At 36.2% G+C, this 22,643-nt stretch overlaps 2 protein-coding genes across 4 annotated transcripts; both read right to left on the bottom strand.

Annotated features, from left to right (window-relative positions):
* Positions 1 to 948: 948 nt before the first annotated feature.
* On the bottom strand, positions 949 to 12,202 carry Coq8 (ubiquinone biosynthesis protein COQ8, mitochondrial). 3 transcript variants are annotated; one of them, XM_034983427.2, is made up of 9 exons: positions 12,062 to 12,202; positions 10,989 to 11,558; positions 10,363 to 10,579; positions 8,603 to 8,812; positions 6,979 to 7,094; positions 5,806 to 5,968; positions 4,688 to 4,890; positions 3,729 to 3,881; positions 949 to 2,866 (listed from the first exon to the last, which is right to left on the bottom strand). In XM_034983427.2, the coding sequence occupies exons 2-9, from the start codon at positions 11,553 to 11,555 to the stop codon at positions 2,585 to 2,587; spliced, it is 1,911 nt and encodes a 636-aa protein (XP_034839318.2). In that variant the 5' UTR covers positions 11,556 to 11,558; positions 12,062 to 12,202; the 3' UTR covers positions 949 to 2,584. The 3 variants fall into 3 exon arrangements, with proteins under 3 accessions (XP_034839318.2, XP_069364672.1, XP_069364671.1); XM_069508571.1 differs by having other exon boundaries at positions 10,989 to 11,287; XM_069508570.1 differs by lacking the exon at positions 12,062 to 12,202 and adding an exon at positions 11,772 to 11,814 and having other exon boundaries at positions 10,989 to 11,287.
* Positions 12,203 to 13,713: 1,511 nt separating this feature from the next.
* On the bottom strand, positions 13,714 to 22,370 carry LOC117995410 (phosphatidylserine lipase ABHD16A). The gene is made up of 9 exons (XM_034983429.2): positions 21,981 to 22,370; positions 20,812 to 20,865; positions 19,099 to 19,394; positions 18,859 to 19,019; positions 18,514 to 18,767; positions 18,200 to 18,364; positions 17,931 to 18,115; positions 17,669 to 17,855; positions 13,714 to 17,092 (listed from the first exon to the last, which is right to left on the bottom strand). The coding sequence occupies exons 1-9, from the start codon at positions 22,050 to 22,052 to the stop codon at positions 16,994 to 16,996; spliced, it is 1,473 nt and encodes a 490-aa protein (XP_034839320.1). The 5' UTR covers positions 22,053 to 22,370; the 3' UTR covers positions 13,714 to 16,993.
* Between the last annotated feature and the right edge of the window lie 273 nt (positions 22,371 to 22,643).

Here is a 22,643-nt window from a genome sequence, read left to right as displayed (position 1 = left end):
AACTTATCAAAATAAATATTTTCTAAGTGTTGCAATTCTTTAGGAAATCTGGAATAATGTTAGGTCACTATAGACTAAGTACAGAAACGCTGGATGAATTTAAATATATTTAAATACTCACTCTACAATTAGTATTATTTCACCTACCTTATGATAGATAAATATCTAATTTAATTTAATTTTCTTGAAGCAGTGGTAAGCGCAGAAGTATAAGTGGCATAAAGACGGCGCAGAGAGTAAAGAATTAGAACCAGTTAACGACAAAGGATAGAAATATTCCGTACGTTCCATCCATACTAATATTATAAATGCGAAATTGTGTCTGTCTGTCTGCTAGCTTTTCACGGCCCAACGGATCAACGGATTTTGATGAAATTTGGTACAGAGGTAGATTATATCCCGGGGAAGGATATGGGCTACTTTTTATCCCGGAAAATGTAAGAGTTCCCACAGGATTTTTAAAAAACCCAAATCCACGCGAACGATGTCGCGGGCATAGTTATGATATAACGCGAAACATCTACCATGGTAGGCGGTACATTTATTAATGTATACTATACCGTACATGTCTTATACCTCTATCTGTAACTGTCACAAATCATGATCGAGGCCAGTATCGCATGACACAATACGACCCAATTAGGAACCTGTTGCGATTTACGCTGATCTGTTGAATAAGTTTGTTAAACACGTAACTTCAACTGTCTCTATTTTCAAATATGACATCAATTATATTATTAGAAAGGCTTCTTCTAGGCTTTGTTGTTCACTGACGAAACTAGTACATTTACTTACGGAAACCTAAAAACGTAATATTTTGACTACTATCTTGCGACTTTACATATGAAACTTTGCAGTTTAAGTTGGAACTGTAAACGCTCCTATCGTGAGTACCTAGTTGGGTTAAGATTTATTTATTAATTTAATGCAATGAAAAAAAAAACGGAATATTAATAACTCATTTTATTTAACGTAAGAGGTAGGTAAGTATCTTAGTTACAATAAATCACAGACATTAAAACTAACGATAATGTTTTATAGTAAGTATATAACTTTGTTACGTACATTTTTCACATTGACAAGACAGCAATAGACGCACCACGCAAGTTTCAAAGGAGCGCACAATATATTGTGCGTTAGTACTATAAGTTACTAAGTATTTTATTGAAACCAGGGGTTCTATTACTTGTATGAATATCGCGCAAATCTCTATATAGAGTCAATGACTATCTCTGTCATTGTTAGCAGATGTCATAGAGCTAGAAAGTGTGTTGTTTCAAAAGATATTTAGTAGCCTATCGAATTTGAATGATGTAATAGTTGTTTGTGTTACAAGTGCGTAAAGTTGTAGATTTGGAAGGCACAAAAATATTAATACAAAGCCTTTAAGTCATCATCACGATCTCTCCTCATCATCTCCTCTCAGAGTGAGAAGAGTTTAGGCCATAGTCTGCCTCGCTGGCCCAATGCGGATTGGCAGACTTCATACACCTTTGAGAACATGGAGAACTGCCATGCCATGGAGGCACGGAGGTTTCCTCACGAAGTTTAAATAGCACCTATAGATTCTTCCATACGCACGTGTATCACACAACATTTTACAATAAATTACTAAATACTAAAATATGTTCCAATAAAAAAACAGATTCGGTAACGACATAACATACGATATACGGCCTAAAGTGGTATAAACTATTTTTATATTTTATTTTACCTTTGTTGATTTATTATAAAGAATAAAAACGTGTCATTACGACATGAATTTATAATAAATATTTTTTTCAATTATTAGTACTTAAGTACTAAGTTGTTAGTTTGTTATGAAGCAAATATTTATTTTTCATATTTTAAATAAATATGTAGCATAGAATATTGGTTACTACTATTGTAGACCCAACGAGAGATTGCGTTTCGTTACCAGTTATCAAAGTAATGTGTGCGAGAGAGAAAACGCAATGTCTCGTTGGCTCTATAATATTTATGAACTATAGTACGCTTGATATGGTGTTCCATACAAAAATGCAGTTATTTTTTGTGCCAATTCGAAGCCGCGTCTTAAAATTGATCCTTTGTGTCAAATGGTCCTCGTGTTGACCATTGTCAATGACCAGATGTCTCATAACTAACGTTTAGTTCCGAGTACGCTCACTGCTGCTATCAGCGCCAAAATGGCGATAATTAAGGTATGATTCCGAACCACGCTGCACGCAGCAGCGCTGCCGCAACAGTGCTGTCACCAGCTGTCACAGTCCTGTCGCGGCACTACTGGTCCCCATACAATCTGTATAAGCTTATATGACATTACATTCCGAGCTAGGCAGCAATGTCGCGGCAGCAATGTAGCGGAACATAGAACCATACCTTTAAGTTGCTTCAAAAACACGTCGTCTTAATATCTAGCGTACTTTGTATGTACCTATAGTACGTGGCAGGTCGAGGTGCCAATCGGGGTGGGGACGCCCCACTCACCCGCACAGCGCCCGCATTAAGCCAGTGCGGGATAGTGCGGTGCGTCCCCCCGCCTCATACTCCGATTGCCATCTCGACCTGTCGCATACTATATCTATGATTTGTACTGGTAAAGTTATGTTAAGGTTTTATACTGTTGATATATCTCTTCAAACATATCCCTACAGTTCATTTTAATCTTCATTTTGGAACAGAGCAGAAAGACCCCAGAGAGTTTCCTGTGTAGAGAATATATTTCCTCTGGGGGTGGACACAGCCTGTGGGTTAATATTGTCGGTACGACAGCTTGGATGCGTCTCGTTGTGTTCTGGGCACCGAAGTCAAACTCCCCGGAACCTTTCATGGTGAACACTTCTCCCATAATTAGAACCGTATCCACGTGCGTTTCTTCCATTATCTAGCCAACAAAAATATTCATTGATCACTAATAGACTACAACGTCAAATGTAAGAGCGGCCAAATACGGGTAGCTTGAAGCAGTCATAACTTATGGCCGAACAGTTTAACTGCCACTTGTATATTATATGGTTTATTAATTGTATATTATATGGTTATTAATCATGGTCACTGGGAAGATCGAAGGAAAGAGGACACAACTATCTGCAATGCAATCCACGCGGCAGGAAACAGAGGAAAATGGAAAAACATCGTAGCAAAGATTATATCAAAACGGAGCCACAATCCTCAAAATTGAGGGAGTGACGCAGGAAGAAGTGTATTAGTATATAGCAAACTATAATCTTCCTTTCATTATCACACATAACCCACTGAAATGGGCTTGCATATACAAGTACGTACAAAGAGGTGTGCAATACAAAATGACAGATCTTTTTTGTGTCATTTCGGAGCGCCCATCCCAACGTGCCGGAAATTAAAACTGACACTGTCAAATGGTCTTTGGTAATCATTCATCTAAGGTATTGACCATGAATCTATATCTCAGAACAAGGACTATTAGAAGTAGCCCTATTGTGACACTTACTGTTAGAGCGAGATACAACGTGAAGTGTAGAAGGAATGACATTACACAAATAAGAAAATCTGCTTGAGCGAGAGGGACTGAAGGGGCCACGCTAGTTGCAAATCTGGACATATCTGTGGTATTGACCATAAATCTTTATTATATGCTTACATAGATAGAGAGCTCCTAATTCCTACATGAAGCCAACTCCAATTTATCGCTATCTCACAGCGACAGCCAACCGAGAGCGAGAGGTCGGCGACCAATGGTGTAATAGTGGTCCAATAGTGAATCTTACCTTCGACTCATATCCGGTCAAAAATTTCATCTCCAGAGATTTTTTCAAGATGGCTTCACGGTCGCCCTCGGAAGCGGCTTTAATTATTTCGATATACTGGTCCATGAACTCCTTGGAGTATTGACGAGTAGCTCCAAAGTCCAGCAACACTACCTGTTTACAGAATAGCAAAATCAAGGAAGGTAGACAGAGAGGCGTTTATTAAATTTTAGGCCACTGCACTGGGTGAGCTAAATTGAACTTTAATTTCGTCGCAACTAGAGTCGCTATTTATTTAAACGTCTGCGAAATGTTCTGTACTGTTCTGTACCTGCAAAATACTATTCAGTATCCTGTGATATAACTTCTGGAAATTGGAATCCATTAATTGTTTATCTCTAAAATAATGACTAATACTTTAACACAATCCTCTCGGCGCAGCAATACGCTCTTATGATCCTATGGGAGGTAGGTGGGAGGAGGGGTTCGTTATCATAATTACATATAACTTTTATACCAAATACAATCTGTACATGTAAAAATACTTGTCCTAATTAATGATTTATTAACATATAGCCTGGAGCTAGAAACTTCTTTTTATAACTGAGGCACTCAATAGATTTATGAAAATTCCACCATTTGTTCTAATAGGGGATAAAAATTTGTAATATGATATAATCAACCACAAAGTTACAAATTTTCGTTGATATAACTTGTTACAGCCACGAAAACTTTAACGCTTATCGGTACACTCACTACTACAACCACAACTAAGCGGGTATCGTAAAATACAACATCTATGCATTATTAGAATTCCATCACTGAAAATCAAACATTTCTCTCGATAGAAGCCGAGGCAGGTCAGGTCATTGCGAATACTAGCTATTGTTATACGCTCGAATTACCATACGAGGCTGCACCAGCGGTCGAAGTCAGCAAAAGAAAGTACTTACGAAAGAAGGGACTGAAAAACATCTCACCTGATTAGTATTAATATTGTAGAAGAAATTGGCCCAATTAGGGTCGGTCTGCATGCAGCGTAAAATGAACATCTCCCGCAGGCAAAGTTGCATTATTTTGTAAGCGATGTCGTATCTCACTTCGTATGGAGCGTCGAAGAACTTTTCTATTGGCGTGCCTTCTACCAGCTCTGTTGTTATCACCTCCGATGCACATAGTTCGTCTGTAACACTGATTTTTTTAAAATTCAGATACAAGTTAGCCCTAAAAAATTATATCAAGTTATAGTTTATGTAGGTACTTATATATTATTATTAGATAAATAAACCTTATCCTTTTCATTTCAAATTTCAAATCAAACTTTTCAATGTTGTCCATAATGATAGTTTCCTTAACTTTAAACTTTAATAAATAAAGCGAAGAGAGGAATTCTCCAGAAGAGAAAAAAAAAGTAGCCCTTGACTGCAATCTTATCTGGTGGTAAGTTATGATGCAGACTAAGATGGAAACGGACTAACTTGGAAGGGTTATGGCAGTTTTTTTATTAAACCCATAACTATTGGTTTTTACACGGCATCGTACCGGAACGCTTAATCGCTAGGCGGTATGGCTTTGCCGTTAGGGTGGCAACTAGTCACGTAATTTAAATTCGTCATCATCATTATCAACCGATAGACGTCTACTGCCGTCGTCTGTCCACTTAAACGGGGGTCTTCCAAAGCTACGCTTTCCGGTAACAGGTCTATAGGTTTTTCGAACTATGTGATCTGCCTATTGCCACTTCAGCTTCGCTACCCGTTGAGCTGTGTCGGTTTCTCTGGTTTTCATACGGATCTAATTTAATTTATAGAACGGTTATTCCGAACAATGTCAAAGTCAAATGATTTATTCAAAATAGGTAATAAATAACTCTTTTTGATGGTCAGATGTAGGATTTCTAAGATATAGAGGTGATAATTATTACGCAAACTTAAAACTAAAGCTACGAACAAAAATAGTATTCTATGAAATTGTCAAGCTTTTCTTGGAAATGGAGTAGATTTAGGCCAACTATTTTTCTTCCCTCTCTCCCATTGTCAGAGTCACTGGCAGATATCTCTGTTGCTCACATCAAAACGGTATAAAAAAGTATACCCACCTATGACAGTCGGAACGTAATACTCAGGATATGGTTCCAGAAGTTTCTTGAACAATCGCGTGCATTCGGCCTCGCGAATGTAGTCGACTTCCCAAGCCAACTCCTTCTTTGCCACTTCCACTACATTGTCGATAAACATGCCTTTTGGAAACATATTCCACACCTGCAATTAAAGATTTTACATGTAGTGTTAGACGGATAAGAACTAGGTGATTGTATTATCTGTGGTGTGCTCTGCGGAGTAGCGAATCTATGGGAAACGTCACTCTAAAATGGCGCGTAGGAAGTGGTGTTTGCTCTTGTGTTGATATAAATAATAATTACTATGTCAACAGTGAATAAAAGCCTTCTAAAGTATATCAAAGTGGTTTTCATTCTAATAGTAGGTATTCACTTGTTACTTTTTAAATTTATTAAAAGCTGTGATAGCCTAGTACTTAAGACGTCGGCCTCCTACTTGGGGTATCCAGGGATCGTTCCAGGTCCCTTTAGTAAATTAAAGTTAATTTAAACAGCCAAATGGATGCTACAGATTTTTTCGTTGTCTCTGCTACATGACAAACATTCAAACCGTTTTTGAGTTCACAGAAGTTTTCATTTCCGCATTGAAGGGATTTTACATAGAGATTTGAACAAATTCTTTAAGTACTTATACCTCCCAAGGGTATCGCGCTGCGAGGCTCATTATCGTTGTGGTACAACACACATCGGACCTAACCTCAGCTTGCCGGGATGTTACGGACATTATCCCTTACACCTACATGTTACGGACCATGTATATGACGGCTTAAGGGGGCTCAGGACGGTACTGTCTTCATACAAACGTAGGACGGTAATTACTACATTATTTGATACTGTACGCTCAAAACTAAGTATTATATCGATTAATCTCGTCATTATCTAGGTTTAATGATATATGAAACATTGAAAAAAATATTGATTTTAAAGTTACCGAGGCTCTAAAGATTCTTATTTTAACACTAAATTTATGAAAACTTTGGGCGTAAATAAATAAGATTAGGGGTATGAGAAAGAAATTTAACAATTAGACATAGTTTATTTATTCATTAGTTGAAATGTGAAAAGCAAACAGATGCATATTGATTTATTGTTTTGTTCGTCATTATTTACATGCATCAACTACTCGCTAGTATCAACATAAAAAGGGCTTACTTTTAAAACTCCAACGAGGTTATCTATATCACTGTCGATACCCTTCGCCACTCCTGGGTATTGCACCTTCATAGCAACCTCTTGTCCACTGTGAAGAACCGCTAAATGTACTTGACCTGATAATAAAACATTTTTTTATTTTATTTTATTTTATTTGGAAAACCAACAGCTTAAATTAACATATTTTAATCTTAAAAATTAAATAACTAGAAGCTAATAATAGGTTCTCACAGGTAGATGCAAAATTAAAATTAAAAGAACACAGTGAAAAGCAAACTATAACTAAATATAATTACGTTATGCTAACAAATAAATTTATTAGACTTTGGCGTACACTATTCACATTGCCATAAAATACATCTATGCTGAATTCGTTATAAATTAAATTTAGATTGCGGGAAGCGCGAGCAATGAAGGAGTTTGATCTGTTATTAGTTCTAGACACTGGCATATGTAAAAAAAAATTATGTCTGGATGCACGTATTGGTAGACGTGAGGGTACAAATAATCCAAGCTTCACAAGTAATTCAGGGCAATCTATTGACCTCCTCGCTATGTTAAGTAGGTAACAAATATCAGCTATGTTTCTACGTGTATAAAGAGGCAAAAGATGTAGATCAGAACAGGCTTTGTCATAAGAAGTTTTAGTAAGCATTTTTTTTTTAATAGAAATAGCGAGCAAATGAGCAGGCGGGTCATCTGATGTTAAGTGATTACCGCCGTCCATAAACATTTGCAGCACCAGAGGAACCGCCGATGCGTTGCCGGCCTTTTAGGAATTTGTTGGTCCGCCCCTTGAATAACCCCATGTTGTAATCTAGTGGGAACACCGCCGATGGGAGTTGGTTCCACAGTTTAAGCATGAGAATTTTTCGTTTCCAGGATGTAAACTATCTGTCTTACTAACAGACGAAGGTCGACGCTATTTGGTTTACGTAGATTTAGGCTTTTTAAAAATCCTGTGAGAATTGTTTGATTTTCCGGGACAAAAAGTTCACCCACTAATCTCTGCACCAAATCTCTTCAAAATCGGCGGGCCTCGAAAACTAACAGATAGATAGACAAACTTTAGTCCGCGATTTTGTACGCGTAAGATTCGGTTTCGTAAAATCTCGTGGGGACTCTTTGATTTTTCGGGACAAAAGTATTATATGTCCTTTCTCGGGATATAAGCTTTATACTGTACCAAATTTCGTCAAAATCGTTTAAACGGATGGACCGTGAAAATCTAGCACACAGATAGACACTTTCTCATAATATTAGTATGGAAGTATGGATTATACAGATTATCCATACTAATATTACAAATGCGAAAGTGTGTCTGTCTGTCTGTCTGTCTGTCTGTTAGCTTTTCACGGCTCAACCATTCAACCGATTTTGACGAAATTTGGTACAGAGGTTTTCTGCAACCCGGGGAAGGACATAGGCTACTTTTTATCCCGGAAAATTTCGGAGTTCCCACAGGATTTTTAAAAACCTAAATCCACGCGTACGAAGTCGCGGGCATCAGCTAGTATGGAATAAAGTTATAATAGCGCTCTCTCTGGTCTTATACGGGATTAACTTCACTCTGCACATAGGGTAAAGTATGGATGGATTGTGTCAATGAATGTATTCTGTTTACCGATCGAGGCTGCAGCAAAGGGCTGTTCCTCAAAATGTTTCACCCTCTCTCGCCAGTGAGGGCCGAGTTGTGACGTCATCACCTTGTCCACTTGCCAGGTCGGCATGAAGTCCGCGGACTGACGGACGCGGTCAAATATACGCTGCAGGTCCGAAGGAATCACCGAATCGTCTTGGATACTTAACAGCTGACCGAGCTTCAGCGCTGCACCTGTAGTTAAAACAAAATCAACCCATTGTATATTTTACACCCAAAGAACGTGTAAAATACTTATAACTCAATGGCTCAAGGCACTTTCTTATAGTGACACGGAAGACATCGTAACTTTGAAATAATCCATTCACACATCTTATACACAGAAAAACACACACACACACACACATATATTAATCTAACATAATCTTCATAGATTTTTTAACATTGTGCTTTTTCTATTTTATTATTATTTCTTTTGTAGGTACCTAATTTCTCAATCTGGAGGTGGGCGTTAACAACTGTAACAACGTTAACACAGTTTCTAACTAAAGCAGTTGTTACCGTTCTTTACTTTTAAGGCAAGGCAAAGATTTTTTCATTTTTTTTTCATTTTCATTGCCGGCCCATTGTAGTCGAATATGTATACCTAGGAGTGCTAGGACACACAAACCAGTTAGGTAGGTCCCATTTCGAGAAAGAGGTCAGCCGCCGAAACCAACTCGGCTGGGCAGCGTTTAGGAAGCTTTGAGATGTCCTCCAAAATTCCTAATTCCTTAGTGCTGAAGACCAAAGTCTTCGAACAGTGCGTGTTGCCAGTGATGAGATAATATGGATCCAAGACATGGTCGCTAACTATGGGCCTCATAAGAAAGCTCAGAGTCACTCAGCGGGCGATGGAGAGAGCTATGCTTGGAGTTACTCTACATAATCAAATCAGAAATGAGGAGATCTGTAGGCGAACTAGAGTAACCGACATAGCTCAACTGAAGTGGCAATGGGCAGGACACATAGTTCGTACAATCGATAGACGTTGGGGTCTCAAGGTGCTGGAATGGCAACCTCGCACCGTCTACTGGTTTTCCGAACCATAGTTGGTTTGATTCGGAAAACCAGTAGACGTGACCTCGCACCGGAAGGCGCAGCGTTGGAAGACCCCCCACTAGGTGGACGGACGACTTCAGACGAGCCGCAGATAGCCGCCGGGTTCAGGCGGTGCAAGACCGTGGTGTGTGGAAGTCCCTACAAGAGACCTATGTCTAGCAGTGGACGTCTATCGGTTGATGATGATGATGATTGCCAGGCCACCACTGAGTACAGTTGGATGAGAAGAGTTTAGGTTTAGCACGCTAGCCAAGTACAGATTGGTTGACTCCACACACCTTTGAGAACATTATGGAGAACTCTCAGGCATGCAGGTTTCCTCACCATGCTTTCCCTACACAAATAGTTTCCTTTAAAATTTAATTGCTTAAAACGCGCATAGCTCGGAAAAGTACTGTAGTCCGAATAAAAGAAGAACACGAACGAGGTGCGTGCCCAGGACCGAACCATCGACCCACTGAATAAGAGGCAGAAGTTAACCATAAGGCTATCACCACTTTTGAAATATCTTTTTACCTGACGTCACAGCTGTTCAATCTTCTAACAAAGCCTTTAGCCTCAAATATTAGGCTTCAGGATCAAAGCGAAAGTTCCTCACTCTAGTTCAGTCTGATGACGTCAACTGAAGATGGAAATGGCTAAATTGTCAGTTTGGTAAAAGACTAAACAATCAGTTCACTAACCTCTCACTTTACACAGCGTATCAACTATTCTCTCAGCATTGGCTGGTGACAGGAATAGATTGGAGGACTCGTCCACTCGCCCTGTGACCGACTGCAACGTGTTTCGGGCATACTGCGCCACAGTTCCAATTCCAAGGCCCGCCGCGAGGGACCCAAAGGAGACCATTCGGCCAATACGCGAAGACGGCACCACCCGAGCCTTCGAATTCTCACTCAGCTGTTATCAGAATAATCAAATTTTAAAAAAGCCGTGAAATATCGAATGATACTTGGTAGAAGTACTTTGTTCAGTTATATGGGCGTATTTGTTAATTTATTTCACCTTTGTTAACCTCTGGACACGAGACAGTGGAGCAAAGCAACCAAAAGACCATGACAACTTCTACTTATAAGACAGTGCAGTGAAGTGCAGGTTTGAGTTCCACCAGCTCCATAATCCATAAGATTATAAATGCATGTCTGTCAGTTTATCTGTCTATCAGTTTGCTAACTTTACACAGCCCGAAATTTAAAACAGAGTTAGCCTACATTGTTCGGACACCACTTGGAGGTTTGTCTTGGAAAATTTGATGTGTATATATTATAAAGTTTATACTGAATAAGTTAATATCAATAAAAATACTTACTTTCAACTTTTTCTTAGCAACTGGTTTAGGAATTGTACGACTCGTACTGGCATCTATGCTAGGCTCAAGATCTATTTTCGTTTTCAGAATTTCATTTTTCTGAGCTTTAGATTCACTTTCAGAAGCTTTTCCAGGTGGATTTCTCTCTACAGGCTTCACAAGGTCCTCGACTGACGGAACCAATGTAGATGAAATGATTTTCTTCTGTGTTTGTTTTAAGCTCTCAAAAGTTTCATCAAACTGCTTATTAAGGGTTTCAATGTCTTCTTGAAATTGTGGATCCATGGTTACAGCAACGTCTAAGTTATCGTTCAAATTAGATTTATACATAGTGACATACTGCTTGATACCATGCACCACCACCATAGTCCTTTCAAACACATCACTTGCATTGTCAGGGTTAGGTTTGTAAGTTGAAAGTGTGTTAGTTGAACAGTTCTGAAGAGGCTGTCTGATACTAGAGTTAATCCATATTAGTCTGGTACTTTCCTGCTGCAGTTTGATACCTGCATCAATCACCTGACGGAGACCTCTCATTACCCCTACAATGTCATTAATATGTGACATGGCCTGAAAGGTGAGTGTGAGATATATACATATTAAATTGTTAAAATACTTCAACGAATACATAATCTTAATACATTAAACAAGCAATTCTTGTATTTATATATAATATGTTAGCAGCAATGCATATAATAATTTAGTCTTTGTATAGAATACCTAGTCATTCCATGTAATAAATTTTTTTATTTGCATTAGCAATATAATTTTTAAATGTCATACCTACAAGAAGTAGCATTTGGAACATCATCATTGAAATATATTTAATTAGATTAAGCAGTTTTTAATGACAGTTTTAGGGTATGGAAATAAACTTTACTTCCAATTGCATAACATTTTTATGATTTATAAAATTGTAAACAGGTTTAAAAATTCAAGAATGTGTTATTGTTTCTAACATAACTGGTAAATATGGTTTTTTTCTTTTTGATAAATTAATTTTGTAGAATATTTTCTAATAAGATAGGTACCTATCAAATATTCACATAACTTTACGCTCCAAATCTACTCACCTCAACAAAAAAAATCACAAATGATTCAACCAGAATCTGCAGCGCTATGTATCACCGACCTGAAATAAAATGTATCCTGTTATATGCCTGTTATTTTCAATATAGGAACAATATTTTATTTACTTGTACAGAGCAGGTACAACAGCAATAGGACCATAGAATAGGACATAGGTACCTAGGTAGTTGAGGTAGGTAGGTACCCTGTATATTATAATACTCCCCCATAATACTCCATACTCTTTGGGTAGATACTAGGTACCACCACAGATCACTATAAAATATACTAGTCTGGTACCACAGATCCATCAGCTGTGCGATTGCGGGAGAATGACAGCTACAATGTCACGATCGCAATCATCTCTGATTGGTTAATGCTCGCTCACTATTGGCTTCAATGCATTGTTGCAACAAGAATCGCACAAATTCAGCCAATCAGAACAATTGAGATTGTAATAATGATTGATGAAGGTTTTAGACAATCGCCCTAATCACTATATAGGTACCATTGGAAGTTCTATGCTATATACTGACTGTAGGTACCTAGTAGGTAGATCACAGAGGTTTAATTTTTTTTTTTTTTTTTTTAATTTATTTTACGGCCCTGGATAACAGGATCACAGAGGTAAGACTTTGCTGCCAAAGAGTATGTAACCGCTAGGTACGTTCTATGACATAGATAGAGTAATAAAGGTAGATGCAGGAACGTTTGCTTTCTCATTCGCAATAAAAAGAGAGCACAGATAAAGTTACTAATGTGATAAACAGAGACGCAGCTAACCTATTTTTTGTCCCTTATCGTGTAACTGGTTTTTTCAAGAATACATACAAGAAGTTGCAAAACAAACTTTGAGAATTCGTGGCGTTATTGTATTTTTCATTAGTTATTTACTTGTTTTCACATAAAAAACGTTTAATACAAATATTGTTGATCGGTTAATACAAATATTGACTATTAAACAATGGTAATAATTGTCGTGTTATTCATCGTTACGTCGTGCTATCGCTATCTCATACGCGGTTACACAGTACTTACATCTATCTATTATTCTTTCTACGTATGACAGGTACAGCAGCAATAATGCAATAGGTCTTTTTTTAAACTGGTTGTACGGCTCTGGATTCTAGCCCTTTTGAGCTTTTCAATAGGCTACTGAGGACCGCTGTCCGCAAAGTAATACTTTATGGGCAGATTACACCTACCGAGTAATGAAGCGAGACAGTAAAATGTCGGCCGAGATAGTGCTGTGCTGTGGCCACAGAATACATTTACTCCAGGAGAAGAAGCCCAACTACATAGGTACCAATAAAGTGCAGACCATGCACCGTCACGCCATCTATTAGTGGTTCCATAGAACTACACTTTTGGCGCGAAATTACGAACCCTGTATTTTAAATTTTTTTGAATCTTAGGCCCGCATTTCAATCGCCAAAATAATCTTTAACCGAGGACTTTATTTCACAGTTAAAGATTATTATTTATGGCGATTGAAAAGCGGTCATAACAAAACTGGAATAAAACAAGTAAAAACTTTTTAAAATGCTATAATTTTTAGAAATAAATTTTTATATCATACTGTGAAAAGCATACAAAGATTTAAGTTATGTTTTTACTTATTTTTTTTCTAAGCTATTAGATGAATTAAAAAAAAATGTACTTTTAAAGTGTTTTATTACAAATATGTCATAATTCACAGCATACATAATGAAGAAATTACAAAAACAGGAAATTACCAACAACCTAAAAACAAACGTACCATTGAGTAGATAGTTGCCAATTGTTTATAGGTTGAAACTTTGTCTCTGACTTTGAAGTCTAGAATGAGACCTACCTACCTATTTAGCCTACCTACCTAGCCTAGTTACCTATTTAGTTAAGCTAGTTGTAGATAAGTTTTATATTATTGTCCGGACGCGGCAGAAACTCGCTTGAAAATAAAATATCATGTCATATATATGAATATATGTGAATGATAAGTTCGTAAATGGTTATGTAAATACAAACATAGAGACGTTGGTCTGGGGAAATAAATAAATAATATATTTTACCATTTATTTACCATCTACACCAATAAGAACATTGAATCAGCATTCAGTACAATAATAAAAATACAATTTATCAATAATTAAGATTTAGAATTATTTTGAAATAATACATTTATATCATATTTAAATGCATGAAATAAAATAATTAAATTGATTCTACATAATTAAATAATAAATGTAAATGCATATCTCATAAATTCATGAATGAACAAATAACAAATTTCATTTAGGCTAACAGTTTTATAAAATATGTACTTATGTAAATCTTGTAAGCGAAAATAGACGTAATTTTTGTGATGTTCTAAAACACTTCAATTTAAAGGCGGCAAAGCAATTTTATGGTCGGTATTATAAAAAAATATTAATAAATGAATTAAATAATATCAAGGCAAATCGATAAATAATATCCAGTCATAATAATTCACACAACTCATAATTCATAATATACAAATTGGGACACAAATAAACGTAAATTAAGTCATTGATCAATTAAAAGAATATCAATAATTAAATTAAACCAATTACTTCAGTCCGACCAACAAAAACCGGGAAGTAATTATAATGTACGGATTATGTCCAATAGTTAAATAATATTGTTAGGGTGACTGTGGATCCAAACGAGCGATCTGAATCGATAGAAATTACTAATAAAAGTTTTTTCACAAATCTACTATACACCATTCATAAGTTAAAACTTATTTTTTTTTAAATACATTGGGCTGTTAAGTACATAATGGGGCCGATTCTCTTGTACACAATCTCTAAACTAAACTAAATTAACAGGTCTAAATCTAGTGCTATCCTTTTCCGCAAGCAACATTATGAAAGGGATAGCAATAGATTTAGACATGCCATTTTAGTTTAGTTTAGAGATGGTGTACAACGGAATTAGCCACAATGACTCGTAGCTTTAGTTTTAAGTTTGCATAATAATTGTCACCACTATATCTTACAAATCCAACAACTGACAATCAAAAAGAGTAACTATTTTAATTATTTGAATTTTGAATAACGCTGCAGGGTTTAATCTATAATATAAAGGTCCACAAGTTATCATAAACTTACTTTCACAACAAATGAACTAGGTAGACATTTTAACATCACATTTGACTAAATAATGACAATTTTATGAATATTGTAAATATTTCATACCTAAGTGAATTCCGTAAAAGTGATTTCTAATAATTATAATGTACTTACCTATATTTTGCAATACCCTAACAGGGTCTCATATGTATCTCATGTTATTATTTAAAAAAAAGGTTAAAGATTAAAGAATGTAAATACAAAAGTATGTAAGCAACCACGCATGAATATTAATCATTCTAAAACAAATAGAAATGACGGTAATACCACGTAATAGGCTAGTTGACACTTTTTTTAAGTTGGTCTTAAATGGTTAATATTTGTCCTATTAGATCAAAAAAATTAACACTCTATTTTTTTGCGCCCTAAAAACCGTAAAACTTTAATTTAAAAATATATTTTTCTTAGACAGCTGAAAACACTGTCGGCCATGTTTGGCCGATAGATTATCTGTGCTCTGACGTCATGCATTTGTAAACAACAGCATAACCTCCCAAAGGGTAATAAACATGACTTCTATACTAGTTTACATGAAAAATATAGTAAATATCGTTATTGTATCATCCGAGAATGTAAAAACGCATCGATAAAGACCACAGGAAAGTTGTGGATTAGAGTGCCCAGTGAAATAAATATACGTAACACGCGAAGACTTGCTTAAAGGGATCCTATATGACTAACGACTTCAACCCAAATTTATTTTTGCAAAGATCACTTTGTTGTAAGTCTTACTTAATAACTCATTCAATTTATAAAGAGAAAACGATATTTTTTTACGTTTACTATGAGTTTTTAGAAATATATAAAAACTAGCTTATGCACGTGACTTCGCCCGCGTGGACTTCATAAATTTCAAACCTCCATTTAACCCACTCAGGGGTGGAATTTCAAAAAATCCTTTCCTAGTGGATACGTTTTCTTTACCTACAAAGAACACACCCACCAAATTTCATGTATCTAGGACCAGCTGTTTAGGCTGTGCGTTGATATATAAGTTAGTCAGGACTCTAAATTTTATATATATGGATACTACGTTAGTCCCCGCGTGACATAGGGATGACATTTCTTTGTTTACATATTTAATGACGTCACATCATGGCTGACAGCGTTTTCTGCGTTTCAAATAAAAATAAAAACTGTATTTTTTTAAATTGGATTTATATATCCATCCTGCGTTTTTAATAATTGTGATTGATATATTTCGTTGTCTTAAGCAAAATACTATAATAAATAATCATTTATTGGACGAAATTAGATATGAGTCAAGTAGCCTATTGAATAGAATATTACTGAGATAGCTAATAAAGTACACGAACCGAACTAATATTTGTCTGTGACGTGTATTACAGTAGCTTGCTTATTTTATTAATATTAAATTCTGTTATACTATGTAATTTCTTAATTTTTAAAAACTAATACAATTTAAAAAAAACGTAGCAATAATGTTTTAAAAATCTATTTTAGAATAAATAAAATAATTTTATTCATGTGACCTGATTTACAAATGATTTTTTTTTAAAGACTGAGACTTTAAAATAGATTTAAGTCACTCACAACAATCCCATTGATATATATAGATAGGGTTATTCTATTATATAAAGCAACCAAGTAAATGCGCTCGAATATTGAAATGCAGGCTATTCATAGTCAAGATAGGGGCTAGTTTAGGGGACCATTCACATGACATGTGAACCTACTACCTTCCATCTATACACATGGATAATTCCTGCTTAAAATAATAAATTAAAATGCGAGCGTCACAAATGAAGCAATTTTGCAATATTATTATAAATTCCAAATTAATTATTTACTATTATTGATGCTACCCATGACAGCATCGAAAATATCTTCTGGCAATAGAGTGCAGTGGGTCGACCGAAAGTCTCGCAAGTACTTTGATATCTGGAAATTGAAAAAAAAATTATTATTTTTACGATCAACAACAACAACAGAATATAATACAAAAACAATAACATAACTAAAGAGACGGTTAAAAAGAGTAGGTACCTATGCAAACACTACGAAGTTTTACGTAGGTACCGTGCACACGCTCAAGTCAAACCCTGCAAACCGAGAACTGCGCAGTCCAAATTTTTAACAAATCGACGATTGCTCAAGCCGCGGTTTTAGAATTTAGATACCGTGATGCCGCCCATACGCACGTGCTTAACTGTGCAAACTGGCGTGTAGCCGGAGCGCTAGACTGCATCGTCGCTGTTGTTGAATGAAACTTAATGGCGAAAATTGTTGTTGAAACTTGTTGTTGAAACATGTTGCAGATACTTGTTGTTGAAGCTTGTTGACGAATCTTGTTGCCGAAACTTGCTGCAGAAACTTGTTGACGAAACTTGTTGTTGAAACTTGTTCAAACTTATTGCAGAAACTTGTTGGTGAAACTTGTTAACGAAACTTGTTGAACCACCAGGTAAGACCGTAGTTGAGGGCTAACTTGTACTGGCATAAAAAAAATACACTTACCAGTTGTAGAATTTTTCTCTTGTCATCGGGGATATTTTCCCGCGAAAGCACAATACGTTGCTGGTCCGACAAAGCAGTACATGCTTTAACTTTCTCCATTATATCATCTTCTAATATGTAAGGATGTCGTTTTTCTAACAGGTTGATAAGCAAATTATTACCACGATTTGTGGAGAGTTGCCCGGGCCTGAAATTTGTTTCTCTCGTTAGATTTATTATTATTATTTAACAAACAATACAAAAATGTCTATAAAATATTCACCTTAGACAAATAACCTCGTCTTCCGTTCTTCGTACTAGTTGAACAGGGCCAGAATATTTATTTAATAACTCAGATATATTCAGGTTTACAAACGAGCGGACTACTTCCTTTACTAATAGTGTCCAAGATTGAGGCATCTGATTCCAAGCTAATGGCAGCAAATCGTCGAATGAAGCATCCAAAATCTGGTAAAATAATCAACAGTTTTGTATCATTGGAAATAAAAGATATCCAAGGTTATATTATTAATTATTGTCAAATGATCATACCAAGCCTTTGATGTCTGGATAGTTAACAGCTGCCCAGGCTGCAGGATAACCCCCAATACTCCAGCCATACATTACAATATTTTCCACATCAAAATCTAGGTCATTGATGGCATACTGCACAACAGCATCTATAGCATGTTGCTCTTGCCGTGGAAATGGGAGCCCCTAAAAATTAATTTTAAACTTAAATATAAAGCTAATCTTCTTTATTGAAATAACTTTACAGTTAAGTACCTATAAATTATTATTATTTCATTATTATTAATTTTTGCTCGGATTTTGATTAATTAACAAACTGTTTTTATATTACTTACAGTGCTTCCACCAAAACCAGGATGGTTCCACCCTAATGTTGAATAACCTGCCTTAATGGGCGTCGTCATAATTCCAATTTCGTAGAAACCTGTGTTGCCTTCACAGCAAATTACAAGTGTTTTTCCTTTTGGCGAGTCAAGCCTGTTGTCTACAAACATTGTGTCTATTGTGTTTCTATCTGCAGTTAATATCTTTGCTCTTTTTCCATTGAAAGTATCCACAAGATATGTTCTGCCTTCAAATAATGGTATCCCTAAAATTTTTTTTTGTTTAATAAGTACTATGAAAACATACATGAATTATATGATTGCATATTATAATATAAAATGTTATATTAAACTTACACAACATATTCTGGATAATGCCGATAGTGCCCGGATATATAAGTCTTAGGGCAAATGTGTGACTTGCTATATATGCAAGCAGTTGAATAGTGACTCTGTGATAATATGGCAAATCTGGATTAGCACATTTACTAAATGGTTTATTCTCAAGCCAACTTGAACTAAAAAGAAAAAGATATTATGAACATTGACTTAATTAATTTGTTCATAGGGTAAAATCTAAAATATACAACTTCTTACCTAGATGTAGGTGGCATCTTGAATGTTGTAGGCCAAACATTAAACTCAAAATCATATTTCCTTAGGCTTTCAAAATATGCTTTTCGATCTTCAACTGGTCTATCAAGAGTATTAATAAACTCGACATATGTGGGATTAGAAGCCCTCCCAAATGCTCTAACCAGGTAAGAGAATGATATACTGCCAAATAAATATGCAAGAAAGTTTATCTCCTCCCAAGAAAAGAAGCCTCTTTTATAAATGTACATACAAATAATGGGAGATGTGTACATGCCTATATTAGCTATTGTATGCACCTGAAATAAAATTTTGATGAGATTAGTGATATATGTATTACTAGATGATGCCCGCGACTTCATCCGAGTGGATCTAGGTTTTTAAAAAAACCCACAGGAACTCTTTAATTTTTCGAGATCAAAAGTAGCCTATGTCTTTCCCCAGGATGCAAACTATCTCTGTATAAAATTTCATCAAAACCGGTTTAGCAGATGAGCCACGAAAACCTAGCAGACAGACAGACATATATGGTACACATACAACAAAGTTAAAGGTTATAGGCTATTAAACTGACCAGTCAAGAAGACAAAAGTTACGAGTGCCTGGGTTCTCAGACGTCATCAAAACAATGCCAACGAAAAGGCAGATGATTTAGATAGAATGGCAGCAAACATTCAGTTGTACAGACCTGAACCTTGATTAACCATTCCGTACACAATCACTAAGTGATTGACGGAATCACAAAAATAATCGAATTCAAGATGGAATAAACTGACAAAATACACAGGCAATCGAAAAGGTTTGACAAGTTGATCTTGTTGCAAAGCAGAGCCAATCCTTAATCTAAGGAAAGGTCTTCTAAATAGACATCTCACAATAATGACAATCAAAGAAGACCCATCCTTTCCTGAATGTGGTAAGGAGATCAGCTTTTTACTTCGTGAACTCACTAGTAAAAACTCTAGAAGAGAATTACAAGGAAAGGACAGAATCAGTGAAGATAACCTAACGAATCATTCCATACATGATTTCGTCAGGTTTACGAAATTTACAGTTGAGTTTAAGGGGATAGGCTCCCAGCAGAACACCTGTTACAGTCGGACATGTGTACCAAACACGAGGAATTGGAATGGTTCTAATATTGGCCCGATCACTCGCATCCCCATGGCAGGTGTCCCCTTTATATGTACATACATACAAGTAGTATTATGTATTTCATAGCTACATCCATACTAATATTATAAATGCGAAAGTGTGTCTGTCCGTCTGCTAGCTTTTCACGGCTCAACCGTTCAACCGATTTTGACGAAATTTGGTACAGAGGTAGCTTGCAACCCGGGGAAGGACAAAGGCTACTTTTTATCCCGGAAAATGTAAGAGTTCCCACAGGATTTTAGAAACCTCAACCCATGCGTACGAAGTCGCGGGCATCAGCTAGTTTTATAATAAAGCAAGCTGCAACAGTGGGTCTGGACAGGTAAAGTATTGAAAGACAGCAACAGAAAATACATCAGTAACAATAAATATGCCATTGTGACTAACTTCTCAGCCATTAATAATTTTGAATTCTGTGCTTTCTTATTCTGAGAGGAGACCTGTGCTGTGATAGTAGTGGGTCGGCAATGGGTTGATCATGATGATAGTAAAAGTTGGAATTAGTTTGGATGTAAAGGCTGTGTAAGAAATGGATCATATTGTTTACAGCTTAAAACTTACCACTGATATAATTTTGTCAGCAAATTTCTCTGTCCGTTTTGGTTCATATATACCCTGCAAAATAATAAAACAATCATATTTACCCTCAACCCTCCTTGGCCCAGTGGTAAGCGCGGTCTTATTAGTGGGAGGTTCGATTCCTGGCAGGGATTTGGAATTTTGTAATTTCTAAATTTCTGGTCTGGTCTGGTGGAAGGCGTCGGCCTTGGCTAGTTACCATCCTACCACCGGCAAAGCCGTGCCGCCAAGCGATTTAGCGTTCCAATACGATGCCGTGGAGAAACCAAAGGTGTATGGGTTTCATAAAAACTGCCACACAAGTATTAGGTTAGCCAGGTTAGCCCACTTCCATCTTAGACTGCATCATCACTTACCACCAGGTGAGATTGCAGTCAAGGGTCAACATGTATCTGAATAAAAAAAATTAGCTACTTTTAAGTTTCGACGGCTCCTCTGGTGCTGCAAATGTTCATGGGCGGCGGTAATCACTTAACATCAGGTGACCCGCCTGCTCGTTTACTCGCTATATCTAATAAAAAAAATAAAAAATTAAGTTTCAACAGTTTAATCTCTGCAAACGCAACCACAAGCATCATCTTCATAGTAAAACAGTTATTGAAATAGAAATATGTCATTTTGCCTGCTAGTGAAACAACAGTACCTAATGCTTAGTCTACTGCTGATGAGTAAAAGCTAAACTCCAGTTTTGTGAGCTGAGGAGCTATGAGTAAAACCTTAGTCATCTTTACCACAAGCTTATGGTTCGCTCGTCAATCAGGGTCTTTACATCATCACTGCAAGTTTGTTGGTTGATAGCTAGGTTTTTTTTAAGTTAATAAAACGCTAAGAAGTGTCTACTAGTTTTACTAGTTAATTCTGCATAAAATTGTGGAATTTTCTCTGAAAAAACTTGCAGAAATTAAATTACCAATGCTAACATAGCCACTTTTTCAAGACATTTTATTGCTAGTGGACACTTGATAAATCAATAGACTTGCATTGTTTATGACAGCTTTCTATTTCTAGATGGGTGAACATGCGCAAATAGCTACCTAGGTTTAACTTATAGTAATTACTTATTTATTATTTAATGATAGGTAGGTATATATAATTGAAACTGAGACTTCGTAAACTGTTTTTTTAAAGAGGTATTAATAATTTTAACTTACCTCACCTGGACCTTGACCATATATCCTATACAAGCGGGGCGAAAACAAACATCGCAATAATAACTTTATCATTTTGAAGATTTAATTGTTGGCTTTCATAAATAATAATAATAATTAATAATTCAACATCACCGCTGATATTATTATACTCTGCGAAAACGCCTATTTTTAAAGACGTCTTATTTTATTTTGATCACGTTAGGTATACGTTGTATTTCATTAGGTAGTGAAAGAATTGCTTAATAAATAACAAAATCACTGTTTAGAAAATAACTGAGAAATATGCAAAATCATTGTAACATATTAATTTACTTTGTTATAAATTAATGTGACATTACTTTTGCTTTTACCACAGACCAGTAATCCGGAGACGCTTTTACCCTTGTACTGAGCTTTTACGGCTCTGCCAAAGTGTATGTATATACTCACTACCAATCACTACGTTTTAGCTCGGTATCGTCTCATATGCATGAATCGCGCACATGTGCACAAACCAGAATCAAACGAACGCAACTGTAGCTGTAGACGTGTTCGTTTGAACAGAACGTCACAGATCTGTATATTATAGTGATCTGTGGGATTTGTGGTTCACCCTATGGGTTCACCAGTTGGTTAGGCCTTAAAGGACTGAATACTGATATCCAGGGCCGTTAAAAAAAAACC

Source organism: Maniola hyperantus, chromosome Z (assembly GCF_902806685.2).
Source record: "Maniola hyperantus chromosome Z, iAphHyp1.2, whole genome shotgun sequence".
NCBI lineage: Eukaryota > Metazoa > Arthropoda > Insecta > Lepidoptera > Nymphalidae > Maniola > Maniola hyperantus.
Note: the sequence above shows the minus strand (reverse complement) of the source record. Positions and strands in the feature narration are given on the sequence as shown.

What these genes read in the sequence shown, in the direction of transcription:
- Coq8 (XM_034983427.2), bottom strand. Translation starts at nt 11,555, where the DNA reads ATGTCACATATTAATGACATTGTAGGGGTAATGAGAGGTCTCCGTCAG. An exon ending in ACAATATTAATACTAATCAG is followed by an intron (nt 3,882 to 4,687) that starts GTGAGATGTTTT and finishes TTCTGTAAACAG; the next exon opens with GTAGTGTTGCTGGACTTTGG. An exon ending in TGACCGGATATGAGTCGAAG is followed by an intron (nt 2,867 to 3,728) that starts GTAAGATTCACT and finishes TTTGTTGGCTAG; the next exon opens with ATAATGGAAGAAACGCACGT.
- LOC117995410 (XM_034983429.2), bottom strand. Translation starts at nt 22,052, where the DNA reads ATGATAAAGTTATTATTGCGATGTTTGTTTTCGCCCCGCTTGTATAGG. An exon ending in ATCCAGACATCAAAGGCTTG is followed by an intron (nt 18,116 to 18,199) that starts GTATGATCATTT and finishes TTATTTTACCAG; the next exon opens with ATTTTGGATGCTTCATTCGA. An exon ending in GACGAGGTTATTTGTCTAAG is followed by an intron (nt 17,856 to 17,930) that starts GTGAATATTTTA and finishes AACAAATTTCAG; the next exon opens with GCCCGGGCAACTCTCCACAA.